The sequence below is a fragment of the Lethenteron reissneri genome, chromosome 42, assembly GCF_015708825.2.
Source record: "Lethenteron reissneri isolate LAM-NWPU_2019-01 chromosome 42, ASM1570882v1, whole genome shotgun sequence".
Taxonomy (NCBI): domain Eukaryota; kingdom Metazoa; phylum Chordata; class Hyperoartia; order Petromyzontiformes; family Petromyzontidae; genus Lethenteron; species Lethenteron reissneri.
This window is the reverse complement of record NC_083820.1, coordinates 10,096,066-10,119,703: the sequence shown is the minus strand read 5'-3', so window position 1 is coordinate 10,119,703 and position 23,638 is coordinate 10,096,066. Positions and strand designations below refer to the sequence as shown.

The window sequence follows — 23,638 nt, the reverse complement described above, 5'->3', positions numbered from 1 at the left end:
TCGAGTTTTGCAAGCGGAAAACCACATTGTGCCAATTATCTATCTTGTTTATTGGTTAAGTGAGTGGCAAAGGACACTTTAATAAAAATGGGTGTCTTAGTAGTCAACTGCCGTCGGGATATATTCGGTGTTAATTCTCGCTAAAGTTATTTTGTATATTATTATTCAATTTGACAGTAGGCCACCGCCATAAGGTGAAGCGTTGGCGACCGCGGTGATGCAGTGGGCTCTGAACCCAGCGCCCTGAGTTTGATTCCGGGTCAAGGCTGGCATTAGTAGTGAGCGATACCTGAACCGGTCTTGGGCCCACCGGCTACTTCGCCAACTCGCATTGACCAGCGCGGTGAAGTACGGTCAAACAAGTTCTGTGACCCACACGGCGTGTGTAGGCCTTTATCCAGTAGCGGACTGACCAACCGTTGTACTTTATTATTATTGAATTCAGTCTTTTTGGACTGCATTACGTAAAATTAACCTATCATCCTCATACTGTAATAACAGCGGGACAAATACCAGCCTGTGGCGGTGGGATTTAGATCCACACGAGAGAGCCGCGGTTTGAATGGGTGACTTGGTGGACGTCAGGGAGACCTCTGGAAGGATCTGTAAACTCAAGTGAAGCCACACACTCCGAGTCGACCGGTTGGACTCCGGACCATGGCTCGCAACAGCAGCAGCAGCAGCAACAGGAGGTGGTGGACATCTCTGAATTCGGGTCCACGAAGGAGAGCCTCGCTGGATCCCGTTGCGCTCCGTGCAGGCGGTGTTCCCCGTCGGAGCCCCTCCGCTTCCTCTTCTGGCTCGGCTGCCTAACCTTCATCCAGGCGCTCATGGTGAGCGGCTACCTGAGCAGCGTCCTCACCACGGTGGAGAGGCGCTTCAGCCTGCGCAGCTCCGAGTCCGGTCTCCTCGTCAGCTGCTTCGACCTGGGCAGCCTCGCCGTGGTGGTCTTCGTGAGCTACCGCGGCGGCAGAGGCAGGAGGCCGCGTTGGCTCGGCGCCGGCGGGCTGCTGGTGGCCCTGGGGGCCCTGGTGTTCGCCCTGCCACACTTCGTGACTCCGCGCCACCACGGGGCCGGGCGGCCACGCGCCTCCACCCTCACCGCGGGGCCGCTTAGGCCGGCCGAGTCTGGACCGACAACGGTTGTGCGCGTTCAGGCTGGCCGAGACGGGAGGCTTGGAGCTCGAGGACCAAGGGCCCAGGCCTGGGCTCGATGAGAGACCAGAAGTTGGGCTGGGTCAGAGATCGTGGACTGCGCAGGAACAGAGGCCACATTCAAGGTTCAGTAATGGGCCAAGCGCCTTGCTGGACCGAGGTTTAGGGCCCGATCTTGATGGGAGACCTAGGACCGCGCTGGCACATCGGCCAGAGCTCCGGGTGGATGAAGGAACTGGAGTTGGGCTGGATCGGAGGTCATGGACCGGGCAGGACCAAAGACCACAGCTCACACTGGATGAAGGACCACAGACCTTGCTGGGTGAGAGGTCATGGCTGGATGGGCGGCCAAAGGCTGGACTGGGCGAGAAACCAAAGGCTGTGCTGGATGGTGAGCCAGAAGCCAGGCTTGGCGAGAAGACATCACAAGCAGGCCTTGAACAATGGCCCGGGGCCAGTTTGAATGACCGACCAGAGGCCGTGTTGGGTGAGGGACCAGGGGGCGAGATGGAGCAAGCTCCAATGCCCGGGCTAGATGAGGGGTCAGGGCCCGACTGCGAGGAGGATGAGGCAGGGGCCGAGGAAGAAGACGGAGGCAGTCAGCAGAGGGGATTGCCGCTGGCCCTGTTCGTGGTGGCACAGCTGCTGGTCGGTATTGGCTCCACGCCGATCTACACACTGGGCGCCACCTATCTGGACGACAACGTGGAGCCCAGCAGCTCGGCCTTGTACCTGGGTGAGTGTCCCGTGGTGTCACGGTGGCGAGATGTGGATTACCTCGTCTGGTGTACAGGGCATCGTGGGTTCGTATTCCCACCGTGACGCCTGTTGTACATTTGGAGTTTTCATGTCCTCGCTCTCCCTCGTGGTCGTGTGGATTTTTCTCCGGCTCCTCCGATGTTTCCCTCCAGCTTTAGACACACGCGTTTAAGGGGTTTTGGCTGCTGTAAATGTCCACGTGATAAGCCACTTGGTTGAGCTGTCATTTGTGATGGCCACGTCACTTCTGAAAAAGAGCACCACGTGATCAGTGGGCCTTACCTGGTAAAATGAAAGAAATAGTTTTAACTAGTTTACTGTCACGGTGTTTGGCTGTGGGTTGGTGATGAGAGGCCGAGGAGGATATGAAAGATGATGAGCAGGTGAGTTTATTGTCGGCTGATAGGTACGGCTTGTGTCAGCTGGTGAGTTTGGCTGAGTTTCTGAGTGAATGGGTGAGTGGGCTACGTGAGCTGGTGAGTTTGGCTGAGTTGCTGAGTGAATGGGTGAGTGGGCGACATGAGCTGGTGAGTTTGGCTGAGTTGCTGAGTGAGTGGGTGAGTGGGCTACATTAGCTGGTGAGTTTGGCTGAGTTGCTGAGTGAGTGGGTGAGTGGGCTACATTAGCTGGTGAGTTTGGCTGAGTTGCTGAGTGAGTGGGTGAGTGGGCTACATTAGCTGGTGAGTTTGGCTGAGTTGCTGAGTGAATGGGTGAGTGGGCGACATGAGCTGGTGAGTTTGGCTGAGTTGCTGAGTGAGTGGGTGAGTGGGCTACATTAGCTGGTGAGTTTGGCTGAGTTGCTGAGTGAATGGGTGAGTGGGCTACATTAGCTGGTGAGTTTGGCTGAGTTGCTGAGTGAGTGGGTGAGTGGGCTACATTAGCTGGTGAGTTTGGCTGAGTTGCTGAGTGAGTGGGTGAGTGGGCTACATTAGCTGGTGAGTTTGGCTGAGTTGCTGAGTGAATGGGTGAGTGGGCGACATGAGCTGGTGAGTTTGGCTGAGTTGCTGAGTGAGTGGGTGAGTGGGCTACATTAGCTGGTGAGTTTGGCTGAGTTGCTGAGTGAGTGGGTGAGTGGGCTACATTAGCTGGTGAGTTTGGCTGAGTTGCTGAGTGAGTGGGTGAGTGGGCTACATTAGCTGGTGAGTTTGGCTGAGTTGCTGAGTGAGTGGGTGAGTGGGCTACATGAGTGGTGAGTTTGGCTGAGTTGCTGAGTGAATGGGTGAGTGGGCGACATGAGTGGTGAGTTTGGCTGAGTTGCTGAGTGAGTGGGTGAGTGGGCGACATGAGCTGGTGAGTTTGGCTGAGTTGCTGAGTGAATGGGTGAGTGGGCTACATGAGTGGTGAGTTTGGCTGAGTTGCTGAGTGAATGGGTGAGTGGGCTACATGAGTGGTGAGTTTGGCTGAGTTGCTGAGTGAGTGGGTGAGTGGGCGACATGAGCTGGTGAGTTTGGCTGAGTTGCTGAGTGAGTGGGTGAGTGGGCTACATGAGTGGTGAGTTTGGCTGAGTTGCTGAGTGAATGGGTGAGTGGGCGACATGAGCTGGTGAGTTTGGCTGAGTTGCTGAGTGAGTGGGTGAGTGGGCTACATGAGTGGTGAGTTTGGCTGAGTTGCTGAGTGAGTGGGTGAGTGGGCTACATTAGCTGGTGAGTTTGGCTGAGTTGCTGAGTGAATGGGTGAGTGGGCGACATGAGCTGGTGAGTTTGGCTGAGTTGCTGAGTGAGTGGGTGAGTGGGCTACATGAGTGGTGAGTTTGGCTGAGTTGCTGAGTGAGTGGGTGAGTGGGCTACATTAGCTGGTGAGTTTGGCTGAGTTGCTGAGTGAATGGGTGAGTGGGCGACATGAGCTGGTGAGTTTGGCTGAGTTGCTGAGTGAGTGGGTGAGTGGGCTACATTAGCTGGTGAGTTTGGCTGAGTTGCTGAGTGAATGGGTGAGTGGGCGACATGAGCTGGTGAGTTTGGCTGAGTTGCTGAGTGAATGGGTGAGTGGGCGACATGAGCTGGTGAGTTTGGCTGAGTTGCTGAGTGAGTGGGTGAGTGGGCTACATGAGTGGTGAGTTTGGCTGAGTTGCTGAGTGAATGGGTGAGTGGGCTACATTAGCTGGTGAGTTTAGCTGAGTTGCTGAGTGAATGGGTGAGTGGGCTACATTAGCTGGTGAGTTTGGCTGAGTTGCTGAGTGAATGGGTGAGTGGGCTACATTAGCTGGTGAGTTTGGCTGAGTTGCTGAGTGAGTGGGTGAGTGGGCTACATTAGCTGGTGAGTTTGGCTGAGTTGCTGAGTGAGTGGGTGAGTGGGCTACATGAGTGGTGAGTTTGGCTGAGTTGCCGAGTGAATGGGTGAGTGGGCTACATGAGTGGTGAGTTTGGCTGAGTTGCTGAGTGAATGGGTGAGTGGGCTACATGAGTGGTGAGTTTGGTTGAGTTGCTGAGTGAATGGGTGAGTGGGCTACATGAGTGGTGAGTTTGGCTGAGTTGCTGAGTGAGTGGGTGAGTGGGCTACATGAGTGGTGAGTTTGGCTGAGTTGCCGAGTGAATGGGTGAGTGGGCTACATGAGTGGTGAGTTTGGCTGAGTTGCTGAGTGAGTGGGTGAGTGGGCTACATGAGTGGTGAGTTTGGCTGAGTGAGTGGGTGAGTGGGCTACATGAGTGGTGAGTTTGGCTGAGTTGCTGAGTGAGTGGGTAAGTGGGCTACATGAGTGGTGAGTTTGGCTGAGTTGCCGAGTGAATGGGTGAGTGGGCTACATGAGTGGTGAGTTTGGCTGAGTTGCTGAGTGAGTGGGTGAGTGGGCTACATGAGTGGTGAGTTTGGCTGAGTGAGTGGGTGAGTGGGCTACATGAGTGGTGAGTTTGGCTGAGTTGCTGAGTGAGTGGGTGAGTGGGCTACATGAGTGGTGAGTTTGGCTGAGTTGCTGAGTGAGTGGGTGAGTGGGCTACATGAGTGGTGAGTTTAGCTGAGTTGCTGAGTGAAGGGTGAGTGGGCTACATGAGTGGTGAGTTTGGCTGAGTTGCTGAGTGAAGGGTGAGTGGGCTACATGAGTGGTGAGTTTGGCTGAGTGAGTGGGTGAGTGGGCTACATGAGTGGTGAGTTTGGCTGAGTGAGTGGGTGAGTGGGTGAGTGGGCTACATGAGTGGTGAGTTTGGCTGAGTTTCTGAGTGAATGGGTGAGTGGGCTACATGAGCTGGTGAGTTTGGCTGAGTTGCTGAGTGAGTGGGTGAGTGGGCTACATGAGTGGTGAGTTTGGCTGAGTGACTGGGTGAGTGGGTGAGTGGGCTACATGAGTGGTGAGTTTGGCTGAGTGAATGGGTGAGTGGGTGAGTGGGCTACATGAGTGGTGAGTTTGGCTGAGTGAATGGGTGAGTGGGTGAGTGCTGAGTGGGCTACATGAGTGGTGAGTTTGGCTGAGTTGCTGAGTGAGTGGGTGAGTGGGCTACATGAGTGGTGAGTTTGGCTGAGTTGCTGAGTGAGTGGGTGAGTGGGCTACATGAGTGGTGAGTTTGGCTGAGTTGCTGAATGAGTGGGTGAGTGGGCTACATGAGTGGTGAGTTTGGCTGAGTTGCTGAGTGAGTGGGTGAGTGGGCTACACGAGTTGGTGAGTTTGGCTGAGTTGCTGAGTGAGTGGGTGAGTGGGCTACATGAGTGGTGAGTTTGGCTGAGTTGCTGAGTGAGTGGGTGAGTGGGCTACACGAGTTGGTGAGTTTGGCTGAGTGAGTGGGTGAGTGGGCTACATGAGTGGTGAGTTTGGCTGAGTTGCTGAGTGAGTGGGTGAGGTTACGTGAATTGGTGAGTGGCTGGTGTTTTGAAGGGGCGCTTGGTGACGTTTGATTAGCCACGTACAGTAATCACCATATTGTGGGATATTCCCAAGAAATCGATCTTGTGTGCACACGGACACGCGTTAAGCTTAAAAGAAGAATAAACAAAGTTTTAATCCAACAGTGAATCGTGCATGGCATGGGATGGCGTTGGCCAAATAGCCTTCCCGTACCCGCTTACTTCGCCTGTAGTCGTGGCCGAGCGGTTAAGGCGATGGACTAGAAATCCATTGGGGTCTCCCCGCGCAGGTTCGAATCCTGCCGACTACGCAAATATTTTATTTTAAATTTTCGTTTTTAAGGTTTCCACAAACCAACTCGTCGTGCTGTTATATTAATCACAGGGACGCCACGTGTGTAAAAAGTACGTAGAGTTTGATCAATAACTGAATTTTTAAGCAAGTATGTAATTCACTTTAGGGTGTGTGTAAGGACATGTTTATGTATTATTGAACTTAACCAAGACCGGTGCCAGCAGTGTTAAGATCGGCCTCTATGAAGGAGGCTCGTGAAGGACGCTTGCTAGTGGTCAGTTGGAGGCAGTCGCCCTCTAACAACAACGAAGTATTGGTATATCGATGTATCAATGTGGGTATTGGTATATCGATGTAGGTATTGGTTTATCGGTGTATCAATGTGGGTATTGGTATATCGATGTAGGTATTGCTTTATCGGTGTATCAATGTGGGTATTGGTATATCGATGTAGGTATTGGTTTATCGGTGTATCAATGTGGGTATTGGTATATCGATGTAGGTATTGGTTTATCGGTGTATCAATGTGGGTATTGGTATATCGATGTAGGTATTGGTTTATCGGTGTATCAATGTGGGTATTGGTATATCGATGTAGGTATTGGTTTATCGGTGTATCAATGTGGGTATTGGTATATCGATGTAGGTATTGGTTTATCGGTGTATCAATGTGGGTATTGGTATATCGATGTAGGTATTGGTTTATCGGTGTATCAATGTGGATTGGCGGTGTAAACACAAAGTGGCTTTTCTTGCACTCAACCAACAGGGGGCAGCAGGGTCACATTGTTGAAGTGAATGGCTCCTGTGTTGTGGTCGTGGACCCGATCGTAAGTCGTGCCTCTTCCCCTTCTGTATTAGACACGGTGGCTCACAAATCAGGACGCACAGGGTTATTATATTTATTTTGACAAATGTTAAAACTGACTTCCATTGGTATGAATCCATGCCTGCATTCTGTTTTGAAATTAATTTATAACTTTTTTTTTTTACAGCTGCCTTCTTTAGCATACATCTGGCACGATGTGAACTCGTTAGTGTTAAGTAAATTTTCTTATAACTTTTTAAATTGCATTTGAAAAAGAAAAAGCATACGTTTTAATTAGAATATTCACTGTAAGAACAAATGATAAAATGTTTTAATGGCAGTGTTAAAATAACCCTACGTGTCCTGACTTTTGGCCGACCCTGTATCTAAAGCAAATGTGAAAGCGGTGTTTCTTTTAAACCAGTAGATGCGCGTGTGTAACTTTATTGACACCAGGCATCATTCTCTTAAGAGCGTTTTATAATCCAGAGCTCATGATAATTGTTTCCCACCACTTTCACCACTGGCCATCGGTGGTGAAGTATGGTCAAACAACAACCCTGTCCCAACACATTTCATTGTCCATTGATTAAGTACTAGCCCTGTGAGCCATGCGGCTGTTGACTCGGGTGCAACCGCAACAAACAAAAACATGAACACGACTTGAAATACATTCCAAAACAAGTGGGATGCATTTATCCAGTGCGTTCCTCAAAACGTATTTCCCTGGATTAACAGGCACGCTCTTGTTTGTACGAAAGGCTAATTTATAACCGTCTTGTTATCACACGTTAATGAGAGGCTGATATCCGGGCACAACTGGGATTTCAACCCAAGGTAAAATCATGGACCAGCCAACGGCGTCATTCATTGGCGGCTACTCTCCAAAGTCGCTAGGGGTGACTCAAAACCTCATCGAACTCGAAACGATTTTTTAAATTTACCAGGTAAGGCCCACTGACCAATATGTTTAGCTCTTTTTTAGAAGCGATCTGGCCGCAAATAATAGCTCAACGAAGTAGCTTATCACGTGGAAATTTATAGCATCCAAATACTCTAAAGGCATGTTTCTAAATGTGGAGCGAAAGAACCGGAGGACCTGAAGAAAAAAATCCACGCAGGCCACAGGGAGAACATGCAAACTGCAAATATACAGCAGGCATCAGGGTCTGGATCGAACCCACGACCTCCTGCACACCGGGAGAGGGAGTTAACAGCTCGCCACCGCGGCATCCCGTCTGTGCGCTACTTGAGAACTCACGATTCTCCGGTAGAACTGAAATTGAAAGTCGTTGGTACCAACATGAATTGTTCTTACACAAAGCAGAGTGCGTGCACCATCACTCTTTCACAGCAACACCGATGATGAGTCAATCCACTCGGACACCCGAAGTTTCGTGTACTCAGGCGATCTCTGTGTGGCAGCCCACCCAAGGCAAGGACTTTCACTTTTTTATATTGAAATATCCCTGACGGTAACTTTAACAAACCCACCAACTCACTCCGAGGAAGACCAAAGAATGACGGGCACGGAGCAGGAACCCTCCATCAAATGGAATGGCCTAAAATTGGCCCACCCCTCCACGCCTGTCTACCTCGGTGTGACAACACTCAAGCGCGCATGCTCGTCGTTGATATAAATTTGGTTTGATGGACACGAAATAAGTGAACCTGGCATTGAAAGGCAGAAATACTGCACTACTGCAATTTCCGGATTAAAAGACGCGCTCCTCTATTTTAAAGCAACAGTTGAGGGTGCGTCTTGTAAGCCATTAGGTGTGCGTGAGACCAGCTTTGTCTAACTTCATTGACACGGGCACACGTTTAGTGTGCGTCTTATTTACCTGAGTATCTTCTACTCTTGTGAATATGGTCACTGGTGACAATGAGTGAGGTTTTGTCCTTGAAGTTGAACTTCAAGGGCAGTGCATATATTATCAGAGTTATGTTTTTTGTTTGCATTATGGATGCAAGTATTGTGGTCTATGCAAACATGACTCCTTGTAAAAAAAAGTGTCAGTTTTGTTGCCAGATAGAAGGGTAAAAAACCAATTATCATATTTTTTACTGGCAAATGAGGTTCCAATGGTGCAAATGCTTACCCCGAGCTCTCATACTCTGATGGTGCATTGTCTTTGAGTTGTGCGCCTTTTGGCGTCATCTGGTCCAACCCATGAGAGACTATGCTCTAAGGAAATCTGTCTCGGGTGTGGACCAATCAACTTCAAGGACAGTGCATATATTATTAGAGTCATGTTTTTTTGTTTGCATTATGGCTGCAGGTATTGTGGTCTATGCAAACATGACTTCTTGTAAAAAAAGGTGTCAGTTTTGTTGCCAGATAGAAGGGTAAAAAAACAATTATACACGTACACAGTTGCCACGAGCTTCTGCGGTCCACCGTACTCGGCACTCACCCTTCCTCGCATCACCTCTACACAATGCGATGTGGGGTTGATAAAGAACATTTATTTTCACCTCCTCCCAATATGTTGTATACATTGGGAGCAACATGCACAGGTAACCTTGGGATAGGGGATGGGAAATTGTGTTTTTAAAGGCTATTATCAAAGGGAGAAAGGTCAGGGGCATGAGGCTACAGGGCAGAGAGGACAACAACAATACTATGACAATACTGTATAATTTGGATGTATAAAGTGTCTGCATGTGGCAGCATCTCAAGGCGCTGTACAAAGAGGGAGGCAGGGCATGTGTCCATTGTGGGAGTTTGAAAAATACGTGGGTTGGGGGTGTTTGGCATTTAAATGGGGTTTTCTTTTCCTCCTGATGACGATCGCTTGTGTTGTGATCGAAACGTCGTAGTTTTTTGTTATTTTCTTTCAACCTATCTGCGTGACTTTACCTTTCAGACCCAAAGAATAAGAAATGAGCGGTAGAATACTTGCACGGCAGGGAGAGTGGAGATGGCGTAATGATAGAAGTCTGAATGGGGGCCCTTGATCGAGACAGAGAGAGAAAAATCGTCATTTGCAGACGAGAAGAGGTGATTTCATGAGTCAGGACGAATGTACCGTTTGTTGAAATTCTTTCGCATCGCACGGAGCAAACCGCACTAATCGGAGGTGTGGAGGGGGGGCAACAAACGAAACACAAATTCGGCTCTAAAGAAATGAGTTTTCAATGTTAATACGAGAAGGGACTTTATAGAGGGGGACAGTCATTCATGAGGCCTCCATTTGGTACGGTGGTCAGGGTAGTTACGGCGGCCACGGAAATTGTGAATTTGAATGAAGTCCAACGTTCAATATTGGAAATTGCTGCTGACATGATTAAACACGGTTTATTTTATTTTAGCTGCCTTATAATTTTACAGCCATATCCATATTTCCAGTCTTTTACTCCCAGCCTGATACACCACCATCACTAGGACATTTTGATGTACAAGTGTTTCAATCGCGCAAAAAATTGTCCCCCCATCCTACTCCCCCGCCCCCCACCACTTTCCTCGTACAGTCACAGTACCCACACACCCTCCCCTGGCATCACAAAGAAAAAATATGGTTATCTATCGGCTTAATTCATGCTAATCCCCTGCCCAACCGCCCGCGACGCTACACGGCCTGCCGCATGCCCCCCCCACTCGACCCCTTGGCTCCTCCCCCCCCCCCCCCTAGTACTCTATATAAACACGTGTCTCTAAATAGCTCTCTTCATACGCTACAGTTATTTTGCTGGAGCGGTCACACCTGATGACGGATGCTTGTGTTGCTTCCGAAACTTCGTGATTTAATTTAGTTTTATTTTATTTTGGTTTGTTTTCACCTACGTGACTTTACCGAAAAAACAAAGAGTATGGATCCTTGCAGTCACGAAACTACAAATCTAGAACAAATCTAGAATTATTTTATTTTATTTCCTTTAAAAAATCCCGTACGTCACATCTGTATTGGCAGCGACTCACGCGCGGGGCAGTGCCGACACTGAGACGGGCACGAATCGTTGTCTTTGCTTTCTTCAAGCTGCTCAATTCAGCCGTGAATTTTATAAATCCTCACCGTGACAACGCTGCAGCCTCACTCAGGAACAGCGGAGAATACTGAAATCAAGAGAGTCATCAGCTCGTCCGTACGTGTGCGTGCATGTTTGTGTAGCGCGTCGCATTGTGAACCCGGCGACTCCGGGCTCGATACCCGTTCACGGCCAACACCTGGTGACGATTATCTGAACCGGTCCTGGGCCTGCCCTTAAGGTCGACTCAGCCTCAAATGACTACCCGGTGCGGTGTGTAGTAATCATCGCCACGAGGGAGCCAAAGGGCAGCCCGGGCATGGTGCTGTCCACCCACTCCTCTGATGTGCCGTGCCGGCTTTCGTAGGTGCCACTCACGAAAAGCCACTCGCCCCGACAGCCCGTTACTTTGTCTTTGTCCGTAGCCACCCTGTACGTGGCGGGCGCGCTGGGTCCAGCCGCCGGCTACCTGCTGGGAGGACTGCTCCTCGGCACGTACACCCACCCGGGGGAGTCGTCTCCTGTGCCGCCGGGGGACCCGACGTTCATCGGAAACTGGTGGGCGACGGTGGTGCCCCCAGCCCGGAACGGGTGCTTCGGTGTTTTTTTTTCTTCCCCCGCTCGTTATTTTCCCGAATGCCACCAGGCTGTGCTCGGAGTAGCGGATTGTTGGGCGTATGGACACTCGCACTCCGGAGGACAAGTCACACCCGTGCATAATAATCGTGTTTAATCAGCCACTCAGTTCAGGTAATCGCAGGTGAGTGATGTCTGCGGTAGTTTCACGGTTATTGGGGGTGGGGGGGTGGGGTGATGATGTTTTCCGGATTTAACCAATTCTGTAATTTGCGAGCAACTTTTGACAATTGTACCGCGAAGCTGGCGCACGCGGCCGCCCCCTTTATTTTTTTCTCACGGCACCGTGCGGTCTTTAACGTCCGCCCTGAAGCAGACGGCGCTCCATTATTTGTTTCACACCCGTGGTGCTGACCGGGGGGGCGTCCGCCTGGGGTCGAGGCGCAACCTCCACCGTCTCTCTGCCGCGTGCAGGTGGGGCGGCTTCGTCCTGTGCGCCGTGGCTCTCCTCGGAGTGGCGTTGCCTCTCTTCACCTTCCCCAAGAAGATGCTAGGACGACGGAAGCCGTCCGTCCACGTGACCGCCGCTGTCACGGAGCAGAAGGACGCTGCTGCTGCTGCTGCTTCTGCTGCTGCTGCTGCGGTGGTCGAAGAAGAAGAATCCTCGCTTCAGCCGAGGGGGGACAAAAGTGTCCCCGTCACAACGGCCATCACCTTCGGCAGGGATATCAGAGGTAGACGGGATGCTTGCTGAACGATGTGGTTGCCACGATGTGGTTGCCACAATTATGGTTGCTATGATGTTGCCATGATGTGGTCTGCCATGATGTAGTTGCCACAATATGGTTGCCAGATGTGGTCTGCCACAATATGGTTGCCACGATGTGGTTGCCATGATGTGGTTGCTACAATTATGGTTTCTACGATCTGGTTGTCACGATATGGTTGCCACGATATGGTTGCCAGTGATGTTGCCATGATGGGGTTGCCACAATATGGTTGCCACGATGTGGTTGGCATGGGGCCCCCGGCCTAGGGAATGAAACGGGACCACCCCCACCCCCCCCCGAGTACAATTTCTCCCCGGTAAACGTGGAACCGTTGGACCAACGTTGGCCCGACGTTGACGCAACATGCCATGTTTACCTGCTCCTCCTTCTTTATAACCCGGTGCCTGGACCCATCCGGCGCGAGGGCCCAGTGCAGTTTCACCACCTGCACACTCGATGGCCGCATCACCGATGGCTCGTCATGCCTTGGTGTACGCTAGGCTTGCTGCTTCATCCACACATTGCAGCTATTGCAATGTAGTAGAGAAAAGAACACACCTTTTTTCTTCTTGGTTCTTTCGGTAAAGTCACGTAGAAGGGAAATAATAAAATAATAAAAATTAAACATAATAAAACAATTCTCACGACGTTTCGGCCACAACGCGAAACGTCGTAAGAATTATTTTATTATGTTTTATTTTTATTATTTTATTATTTCCCTTCTACGTGACTTTACCGAAAGAACCAAGAAGATGAATCCCTGCAGTCACGAAAGCTTTAAATCGAAATTTAACACACCTTTTGTAAGTAATATTTTGCTATCTGTTTTGTTTTACGAGAGCTGGAACAATGCATCAGTTGTACATATGCGTTTTGAACTCCTTTTGCTCCGTATCGTAGCCAACTGTGCTAATCGGAGTTGTGGGGGTGATGGACCAATGTTGATGATATCATCCATTAATGTTGACAACCGAGATCGCGATGCATGATGCATCGACTGAGTGTTTGTTGTCTGTATTGGGTTCGTGTGACGTCTCCCACACGTGTTGCATCTCATGGAGTCACTATGATTCACCGTCAATTACAAAACATTTTTTATATATAGACTGAACTCCATCATATTGTGGTCTTAAATTGCAGCAACTTGAGTGTTTTTGGTGATGCAATTGGTGGATTGTTATACCCCTAATTTAAATGTTACGTTGAGAATTTGTCTCCTTTATATTCACGTGTGCTATGAGGAAGGGCCATTGCTCGAAACGTCGGCCATTATGTATTTTTCCTTTAAGACCGCAGTGTTATTGACGAATTAGTTCACGTCGTCAAAGTCTTAGTCCGTGGATTTCATTAAGTCGTTCTCTTAGATTAATTTCCTAAAACAGTTCAAATGTTTGTCCACTCTTGCTTATTAAATGTTAGGGTGAGGGGTGCAAATTTTTATCCCCTCCAATATTATTAGCTCACCCAATACGTGAACTTAGTCCGTCTTTACACCATTGGAACCTCATTTGCCAGTAAAAAATATGATAATTGGTTTTTTACCCTTCTATCTGGCAACAAAACTGACACCTTTTTTTACAAGGAGTCATGTTAGCATAGACCACAATACCTGCAGTCATAATGCAAACAAAAAACATATTTTTTTACTGGCAAATGAGGTTCCAATGGTGTAAATGCTTACCCCGAGCTCTCATACTCTGATGGTGCATTGTCTTTGAGTTGTGCGCCTTTTGGCGTCATCTGGTCCAACCCATGTGAGACTAGGCTCTAAGGAAAGCTGTCTCGGGTGTGGACCAATCAACTTCAAGGACAGTGCATATATTATCAGAGTTATGTTTTTTGTTTGCATTATGACTGCAGGTATTGTGGTCTATGCAAACATGACTCCTTGTAAAAAAAGGTGTCAGTTTTGTTGCCAGATAGAAGGGTAAAAAAACTATTATCTTAGTCCGTCTTATTTATACACCTATAAATATATCCATTCACCATGTCTGATCTTCTCGAGTCCACTGCCGTCACCTAACAAGGTCACGTGAGGTCATCTCCGCCCGCCTCTTCATCCACACTCGTTCCTCGCGCCTCGCCGGCTAGCCGCGCTCGGGTCAACGATAGATTTTAGTCACAGCCAACCGTCACGCTTGGCGATTCTCATCCAACTCAGGCCATCGTTGAATTTGTATTTTTAAAAAAGTGTAAATCCACACCGCGCTATGTTTTGTGTACGTTTGACGACGAAGACTTTCATCGCTCGTTCCTTTAACCGAAATGAACTCTGCTCGGAAAATAAAAAAAACCTACAGAGCTGCCCCGAGCCGCGTGGAGGATCCTGCGACGGCCCACGTTCCTGCTCGTCAGCCTGGCCTACACGGCCGAGTGCGCCATCGTCACCGCCTTCGTCACCTTCACCCCCAAGTTCTTGGAGGCGCAGTTCGGCGTGCCGGCCTCGCGCGCCAGCGTGTACACAGGCACGCGCCACGTCCCTTCTCTCCCTCCCTCTCTCTCTCTCTGTGTGTGTCACCTTCACGCACTCTTCATTCATTCATTCCTGAGGATGCAAGTGAAACTTCCATTCTGTGTCTGCACATATAAACAATAGTGAATCTTAGTCCATCGGTTTTCCAATATCCAACAGCAAGCAAGCGAGCTTTGTACCAATTGCTGCAGGGTTACCACATGTTATTGGCAAGAGCACTCCCACTAAACTACTGGGCCCTGTTCAACGCGAAAAGCAATAATATACACAAACTCATCACGCATTAAATTTCGATTTAAAGCTTTCGTGACTTCAGGGATTCATCTTCTTGGTTCTTTCGGTAAAGTCACGTAGAATGGAAATAATAAAAAAATAACAAAAATAAAACATAATAAAATAATTCTCACGACGTTTCGGCCACAACGCAAGCAGCCGTCCTCAGGTGAAGAACAGGTCTGTCGAGAAGACAGAGTCTCACGCATTGTCGTGGAGCATTACAGTCAACATGGTTAACGGTAGAATTTGGAAATAATGTTGGTGTGGGGGTGCTGAGCCTTCAGTAGGGGTGGGGGGCAGGGGAGGGGAGGGGCAGCCCCCCCCCCCCCCCACCACCTGACCCTGTCCTGTGCCCGGTTGTCCGTCCCGTTAGGCGCAGTGATCGTGCCGGGCGCCGGCGCGGGGCTGCTGCTGGGCGGCTTCGCCATCAAGCGGCTGGGGCTGGGGGTGCGCGGAGCGGCGCGGCTCGCCGTGGCGTGCAGCGCGCTCTCCCTCCTCTCCTTCCTCCTCCTCTTCTCCTCCTCCTCCTCCTCCTCGTCGTCGTCCGTCGCCTGCGACGAGGAGGACGCGACCGCCGGAGTTGTCGACGCTCGGGGCTACCCCAGCAGGTGCTGCGGCGGGAGCCGGCGTGGTTGTGTGCGAGCGCGGCCACGAGCCGCTCGTAAGCCGAGTGCGTGCGCGTGCGTGCGCGTGAGACGCGTCTGTCCGCCTGCCTTACAACGGCACGACAACTCTCGCGGAGACAATACAATGCCGCCGCTGCTGCACGTGCTGCACGCATGCTGAACTTCTTTCGCACCGCACGCAGCCGGACGCGCTAATCGGAGCGCTGTTGCCGGCGCTGTAAAGGATTCACCTCGCCAGCCAAGGCGATTATCTCGCTCCGTGTGACGCCGGCGAGACGACGTGCCCAAGATGCCCCACGCAGTCGTGCCTTGGGCATCTCAACACGTGGCCTAAGCCGGGAAACCGCGCTTGGATGAGCGCGCCCCTTTGGGAGCAAGCCCAGCTGTGCTTATATCAGAAGTCGTGTGCTTATATCAGAAGTCGTGTGCTTATATTGGAAGTTGCCCTCTGCCTCCCTCCCCGCCAGTGTAATACAACCATGTGTTGCTTCGATTAGAACTTCGCTTATATGAAGTGTGCTCATACTGGTAGGAACCTCCTGGTTACACCAGCCCACAGGGGATTATTGTGTCCGTCGTGCAGGGAGGGGCTGGGTGGGGAGGGAGGGGCTGGGTGGGGAGGGAAGGGTGGGGCTGGGTGGGGAGGGGCTGGGTGGGGAGGGTGGGGCTGGGTGGGGGGGTGGGAGGGGTGGGGCTGGGTGGGGAGGGGCTGGTCACCCCGTGGTGCCCTTATAAAACTCAACGTTTAACCTACTCACGCCGGCTTGTGCCCGACCCATAACAAACGCTTGCAAGGGCAAAACTCGTTCTGCGATCGTGACCGAATCCACGCGTGTGGCCGATTTTTCTTCTCGGTGCCGGCACGCAGCTCGTGGAGGCGGTGCGGCGCGGCGCGCGGCGAGTGCGAGCCGCACGAGTACGCGCCCGTGTGCGGCTCCGACGGGGTCACCTACCTCAGCCCCTGCCTGGCTGGGTGCACTGCAGACATCACCCGCGGCGGTGGTGGTGGCGGCTCGGCAGAGGTGAGTCGGCACGGTGCGCGTGGTGGGCGGGCAGGGGTGGGGGGAGAGAGTAAATCCCTTTTGTGCGACCGCTGCGGAATGTTCAGACGCACGGGGGTCACCCACTTCGAGGTGAAGGTCAAGGTGCAAAGTAACGTTTTGCTGCAGTGAGTGTCCAGGCAGTGGTTTTCGTCTCGGTTCTCACAATCTTTTCCCGATCGGGGAAGCTCAGTCGCTCTGATGATGCCCCCGGGCATCGTCTACGGCGAAACTTTGTGTAAAATTGTCGGAATTTTTGTGTTGATCACTTTTCAACGTAACCAGTTTTGTAAATAAGTCATATTTCAAAACAATTGTTTAAAAACACGCTTTAATGAAATGTACCGTACTCATAATGGCAGAACTCCACGACTCCATGAAGTGGCCCTGAAGCTTGCCACAACGTAAGGGGCTGTGGTGATTTACAGCCAACGTGAGTTGAGTGTGGACAATTATACCCAAGCCGAAACATAACATATAAAAAAGATTGTTTAAAAATATTTTTTTTAGTTTTAATGATAGAATATTGTATTGTCATCAGTATGACATAAGTATACCAAGTTTGCAGTCGATACCACATTGGAAAGTGGGTTAAAATTGAGGATACGACAACAATAACAACAGACAGAGTGAGTTAAATAAAAGCGTGTAATAATAAAAAAACAGAATCGATGGGCGCATTTTGCTCGCGTGAAAACTTTATTTGTTTGGTGGTGTCGTGTGGTGGAGGATTATAGCCCTAATTGACATCACACCTACACGGTCTACTAACCCCAAAAAGAAACATATTATGAATCACAATATTGGTCGCGGAAGCCTACGTATCCAAATACCTGTGTTATATTCGGCATTGCGTTTTGTCGCCTTTTATAAAAAATTCCCCGAGTGGGGTTCTTGGCCTTTGTGAAATGTTTGACCCCATTAATCTGAACAGGAAGGCAGCCCGCTTGACAGAGTGAACGTGAATAACGGATAGCGCAAGGCCACATCACTTAATGGCGAGCACAAAACACACTTACGTCATACCAATTGTTTTTTTTCCTTCTCCCATTGAAAGGGGATGCAATATTCTATCCGGAATAAAGTACGAGATAAAAAAGGCTCGAATAATATTCGCGCTGAAAGTTTCGCCACAACCTTGCGCCGGCGCTCCGAACGTCCGCCTTTCCGACAGGAGCTGGATTTCACTTCTTGCCTGTGCGTGACGGCGGTTCGCCGCGACGACACCTCGTCCGAAGAGGCGCGAGCCGGGAGGAGGGGGCGACCGACGGAGGAGGACCGCACGAGCTCCGACGATGAAGGCGACGATGCCGAGCCCGCTGGTTACGTCACACCGGGCAGATGCCCCGGCAAATGCCGGACCCTGGCACCGTTCTTGGCGTTCCTCTTCTTCGTCACCCTCGTCACGGCCGGCGCCCAACCGGCCGTCGTCGTCGTCACGCTCAGGTCAATCCGGCGCAGAGCTCTCGTTCAACACAGCAGTAGCAGCAGCAGCAACAAGCAAGTGCAGTTCCCTGCTGAAATAAACTAAGTAAAGAGGTGCAGCCCCTGCAATTGCTCGCGACACTGCTGCATGAGGAGCCTCCACTAGAGGGAGCTCTAGAGGGGACATCGTGAGGGTATTTTTCCTCCTCTTCCTCTAACCGTGGCCTACCAATTCATACCGCCGGGGTGAACCAAAGGCAGCGCGCTATTTAATAACGATACCCTAAAGAGTAGAATAAATGTCTTACTTGAGACAGCTATCGTGCTGTGACGGTTCCACCTGAAGACAGAAGCTTGTGTTGCCTCCGAAACGTCGTGATTTTTATTTTATTTTTATTTTACTTTTATTATTATTATTACCAACGTGACTTTACCGAAAAAACCTAAGAGTATGAATCCTTGCAGTCACGAAAGCTTCAAATCTAGAATTCAAATAATTGTAACTTGCGTTGGCCATGAGCGGAAATCGAACTCTGTATCGCCGGGTCGGTAGCGCAGCACGCGAACCACTTGTCCCAAAGGTCTGCTGAGGCTATATGGTAGGGTTTTTGGGGTATCTTTGTCTTTGTTTGTCTCCAGGTCGGTCGATGAACCAGAGAGACCCTTTGCCCTCGGCATGCAGTTCGTTCTCCTACGGGCGCTGGGTGAGTTGAGTCCGCGAGTGCGGCGCATGCGCAGCCTCTCGCCACAGACGCCGTGGCCCTAAAAGGAAGCAAATGTTCGAGAGGCAACGTCATGAGCAATGGCCCCTATTCGTAGCAGAGAGATGAATAACTGTTTTTGTTACTGTTGTTGTTGTTGTTGAATCGGAGCAGAAATTCGAGCTGTAAAAACGAAGTTTCGTTTTTCGTAGCGTCATCGTTCTGACACTCGCCTAGGCACCGCAGGCAAGCGGGAAGGCAGCCAGGCAGTTAGCCGGCACCAACAATTGCCCAAGTTCTGCGCTCCTCTACATAAGGCAGAGCAGCACGCGGTAATGGGTGTCGTCTTTTTATTTTGCGCGGCTCGCTCTCGAAACAAAGCATCGTTGTCAAGTCCTGCATCTGTTTAAGACGACAGCTTTCGAGACCAATATTGTCCATAAAAGGTGTTTGGGCTAGATCGTGTAAATAGAAATGTGTCGTTAAACCCACCACCACCTGACACAGCCAATTAATAAGGTTTCTTACGTAAATGACACATGACAATTCGTTACTAGTACAGCACACCGGTGTGTTGGAGAGTAAACGAATTGTAAATATTGTGGGTTTACTCTCCAACACACGGGCGTGCTGTACTGGTGACGAATTGGCCACGTTCTGTTTACGCGACAAACCTTACTCATTAGCTGCGTCGGGTGGTGGCGGGTTTAACGACACATTTATATATTTACGCGATCTGACCCAAAAAAACCCTCTGTTATGGAAGCAATGCTTTGATTTTATACAGCAACGTTCAAGGAAATTGCATCTCAACACGCCGACGATTGCAAACCCGCATTCACATCAAAGGCGCGGTGAGAGCACCGTAGAGACGCGACAAAAGCCCAAGGGTGCGGAGGTGACCAGGACGCCGACTCGGATGCGGGGCGACAAAAACACTCGAGCTCCCGCCAACGTCAGCAGCGATCCGCCTGTAGCTCGTATTTTGTACATGTGTAGAACTTCTTTCGCGCCGTACGTAGCCAACCGCGCCAATCGGAGGTGCCGGGGAAGGACAACAAACTAAACTATATAACCCGTAAAAATAAAGTTTTTCACTATAAATCCTTTATATGCGTGGCGGCTAGAGTCCTCTCGTCCTCTGGCTTGAGATGGCTGCCACCTATGGGTCAGATGATTGCATTGCACCATTAAGCAATTGGTAATTAAATATAATATTTTTGTCCTAAAAAGTGTAAAATTTAGGAAAAAAATTTTCACGAACATTAATTGTCACGCACAATGAGTCTGTGTGGAAAATGTCAGCTCGATTGGATCATGGGAAGTGGGTTAAAAAACGACTGAAAGATTTGCACGGTCGTAAGCAAGCAAGCGAACTTAATATAAAGGATTTAAAAAAAGAAATTAGTTTTCAATGCAGATGATTTAAAAGTGGCATTGCTCCGGTGGCTCGCTAATCGCTCCCAACTCGTTGGACCATCGCTCCCAACAAATCATTCTCGAGCCGCGTCACATCTCTCTCTCTCTGCCGTACGCCGCGTGTGTGTGTGTGTCTACACGGCGTCGAACCGCGACCGCGTCCCAACACGTCGGGGTGAAGGGAGAGTGGCCACTCACACGCTGCACGTCACCTTGGGAGAGAGCAGGGAATGTTTTTAAAAGGCTCTTATCGTGCCGGAGCAGGTCAGGGGTATGAGGTTCCGGTGCAGAGAGAGGATAATCGGACAATCACGATGCAATTAGAGTCTAACGCGCAACCCGCATCGCAATATGTGAGCATCCAGAAGAGTTTGAAGAGGGTGGGGTTTATTTTATTTTATTTTTCTTTCACTGGGAAATAATCGAAGAACACTGCAGGTCAGAGAGATAATTGAGATGACTTCCGATATTACGAAGCCACTGGAAGTACGCACCTTTAAATCCAAGAAAGAAAACTAATTATTTTTAGAACTGCTTTTTGTGTTCAGTTTGTTTGTCCTTCCCCCGCACCTCCGATGAGCTGGGTTGGCTACGTACGGTGCGAAAGAAGTCCAACATGCACGTGCACACACGGCGGAGGTGTGAATGAGAACAGCTGACGGAGGAGATGGCGGAGAGGAAGAAACGCGAGCGACTTGGGCAGGGCCACGTCGCTGCAAGGGATGATCGTCGATGGACGTGACTCGCGATGACATTGCAGCCACAGGCGAGGACATGGCCAAAGGAAGCTCCGCTGTGGAGATGGAGCGATGAAATCGGCCTCCTGCACAGGAACGGGGTGGACCGTGGCCATCGCAGGACTGCGGAGGGATGATTGACGGGAGGACAAGAGAAACATTTACGCTGCACGTACAACGTTGCGTTGGCATTGATATAATGGATTTGATTTGGGGTTAAATTGGACCGGATTTTTGTTGTTGTTACAGCATCGTAGTGCGTGCATGCGTGTATTTGTGTTTCAGCGTCATCACAATTGGCGTTACAATAATACATTTTAAACTCATAATTATGTACCAGCCAGGATGCGTAGCGCAATCAGAATGCGCTGGTTCAAATCCTAGTTGGGGGTTATCACTTTGAATTGTGGTCTCACTTCTGCCATATGAACGTGGAATTTCCACCACTGGCTCCCACCACTGGCTCGGCAAGGCGGTAAACAAGAAATAAGCACCACCCTCGTGCTCAATTGAGCAGGAAATTTATGTTGACTCGACGCACCGCATCGCCAGGAGAAGCCCTACCCAGACCCGGGTTCGTAATTCCAGCCGCTGGTCTAGCTGTCCCGTGTGCAGGCGGTGAAACTGCACCCCGGCCACGGGTCGGAAGGTTCCAGGCACCGGCCTATGAAGAGGGGGGGGGGGGGGGGGGGGTGGGGGATTAGACGTGGGGTGATTGGCTGGGTGAGTTGACGGGTTGGGGGGGGGGCTATTTAACTCCGTGCACAGGGGGGGGCCCTATGCCAACCACCGATTCAAACTGCCTGTATTCGTGCCTCGTCTCCCCGTAGCCTACATCCCGATGCCCGTCTACTTTGGCGCCGTGATCGACACGACGTGCGTACTCTGGGGTGGCCGCGACGGCGGAGGAGGCGGCGGAGGAGGAGGAGGGGGCGGGCGGCTCGCCGGCTCGTGCTGGCGGTACGACACCGGGTCGCTGGCGCGCGCCGTCTTCAGCCTGGCGGCAGCCCTCAAGCTCCTGGGATTCGTCTTCATCGCGCTCGCCTGCTACTCGGCGAGGGGGGCCGGGAAAATTCCCGCGGAGGGCAAGGGCCGACGGCGGCGCCGTGACGCCGCTGCGAGCGAACGCGTCGGCCCAGCGTAGTGTGAACAACGACAACGACGACAACAACGACGACAACAAAAAACTGCGCGTCGAAATCGAGGCTCCGCGAGTTTGCGTGGGCCGAAAAATCGCCGGGCGGATGGCAACAAAGGGCGCTGTTGGAGTTGGGAGTTGACACGTTTCGCGAATTCGAGCGAGATTGTTGTGAGAATTTGGGCAGGGGGGGGGTCGACGGTTGAAGTGATTTCGTAAAATTTAGCGGTGCGGGACGAGAAGTGTGCAGAGAATGGCTGCAGTGTGGTGAGTGAGTGCATGGGTGGGTTGGTGGGTGAGAGTGTTGTGACATTGCAGTGTGGTGAGTGAGTACGTGGGTCAGTGGGTTGGTGGGTGGCTCTTGTGAGTGAGTGAGAGTGTTTTTGTGACCTTCGCTGTGGTGAGTGAGTGGGTTGATGGTTGAGTGGGTTGGTGGGTTGGTGAGTGAGAGTGTTGTTGTGACCTGCAGTGTGGTGAGTGAGTGGGTGAGTGGGTTGGTGGGTGAGAGTGTTGTGACCTGCGCTGTAATGAGTGAGTGAGTGGGTGAGTGGGTTGGTGAGTGAGAGTGCGGTTCTGACCTGTGGTGGTTGAACGCAGTGTGGATCAAGGCCGTAATTATAATATATATTGGGACACACACATCCCCCACAATATTTAAATATGCTCAAAATGTCCCCCACACTATATTGCTATAAAAAAATAATTGCTATGCTATGTAAATAAAAACAACAATTTGCTAAACCTTGGTCACAATATCTGGACTTGTCTTCATATAAATCAATGCATACATTCCTGTTTATATGATTGTGGTTATAGTGGTACTTTATTAATCCCTAATCTCTGTCATTACATACAATGAAACAAGAAATGATAAAAAAGTAAAAACAGAGCAATGTAATACAATACACTATTAGACATTGTAAAAAAATAATGAAAAGTCCATCCCATGTATTAGTGAATTTTTTAATATTTTATGCAGGAAATGAGTTTTCAAATTTAGATGTTTTTCTGGGTTGGGACCCCCAGACACCCTGGAAGATTTGGTCCCCCCCAATGTTGACTCCATGGCTACGGCCTTGGTGTCGATGATGCGACGAAAACGGTCAGTGTGGTAGATCGGAGTTCTCAATGTGGAAGGATGATTCAATGGGTGGAGTTCATGGGAACAGTCACCATGGTAGTAGCGATATAAGAGGTTGACAGCAGACACAGCGTTTCCACGTGTTTCACAAAACGTGCGTTCCCTGGGTCGTGACTCATCTGAAATGTGCCGTAGAACTCCGGTAATAATGCTGGACTCGTCTTAAATGTGCTTGAACAAAATGCGTCTTGCTTCACGAGTGATTAAAAGCTCAATCGCAAACTAAACGCGGTCTATCGCACACACAAGGGGCGTCAATAGCATGGCAAGCGGGGGGGGGGCAAAGGAGTTTTAGACAAAGGGGCAGCAGAGGAGAAGGAGCGATTTCCCACTGAGTAAAACAAACGTAGCCCGTGTGTGTCTGTATGTATGTCGACTCAGCCTCAAACGAGTACTTGGTGCGGTGTGGAGTAAACATCGCCACTCGGGAGACAAAGGCGGCCGGGCGTGGTGCTGGCCACCCACCCCCTCGTGTGCCGTGCCAGCCTTCATAGGCGCTCGCTAACAGCACTTGCCCCGTCAGGCTGTTAGAAGCTACACGCGGGGGGATCTTTGTCTTTGT

The 23,638-nt window shown here is 50.5% G+C and overlaps 1 protein-coding gene and 1 non-coding gene across 2 annotated transcripts; both read left to right on the top strand.

Annotated features, from left to right (window-relative positions):
• Nucleotides 1-217: 217 nt before the first annotated feature.
• Nucleotides 218-22,681, top strand: LOC133352927 (solute carrier organic anion transporter family member 5A1-like). The gene is made up of 12 exons (XM_061568931.1): nucleotides 218-222; nucleotides 761-1,142; nucleotides 1,534-1,546; nucleotides 1,703-1,891; nucleotides 11,180-11,312; nucleotides 11,805-12,064; nucleotides 14,401-14,565; nucleotides 15,223-15,457; nucleotides 16,344-16,497; nucleotides 17,690-17,961; nucleotides 18,580-18,644; nucleotides 21,628-22,681. Exons 1-12 carry the CDS (start codon nucleotides 218-220, stop codon nucleotides 21,939-21,941), a joined length of 2,187 nt encoding a protein of 728 aa, XP_061424915.1. The 3' UTR covers nucleotides 21,942-22,681.
• TRNAS-AGA (transfer RNA serine (anticodon AGA)) lies at nucleotides 5,912-5,993 on the top strand. The gene has a single exon. It is a non-coding gene; the product is annotated as a tRNA-Ser (tRNA).
• Nucleotides 22,682-23,638: the final 957 nt, after the last annotated feature.

What these genes read in the sequence shown, in the direction of transcription:
- LOC133352927 (XM_061568931.1), top strand. An exon ending in GTCGTCGTCGTCACGCTCAG is followed by an intron (nt 17,962 to 18,579) that starts GTCAATCCGGCG and finishes GTTTGTCTCCAG; the next exon opens with GTCGGTCGATGAACCAGAGA. An exon ending in CGTTCTCCTACGGGCGCTGG is followed by an intron (nt 18,645 to 21,627) that starts GTGAGTTGAGTC and finishes GTCTCCCCGTAG; the next exon opens with CCTACATCCCGATGCCCGTC.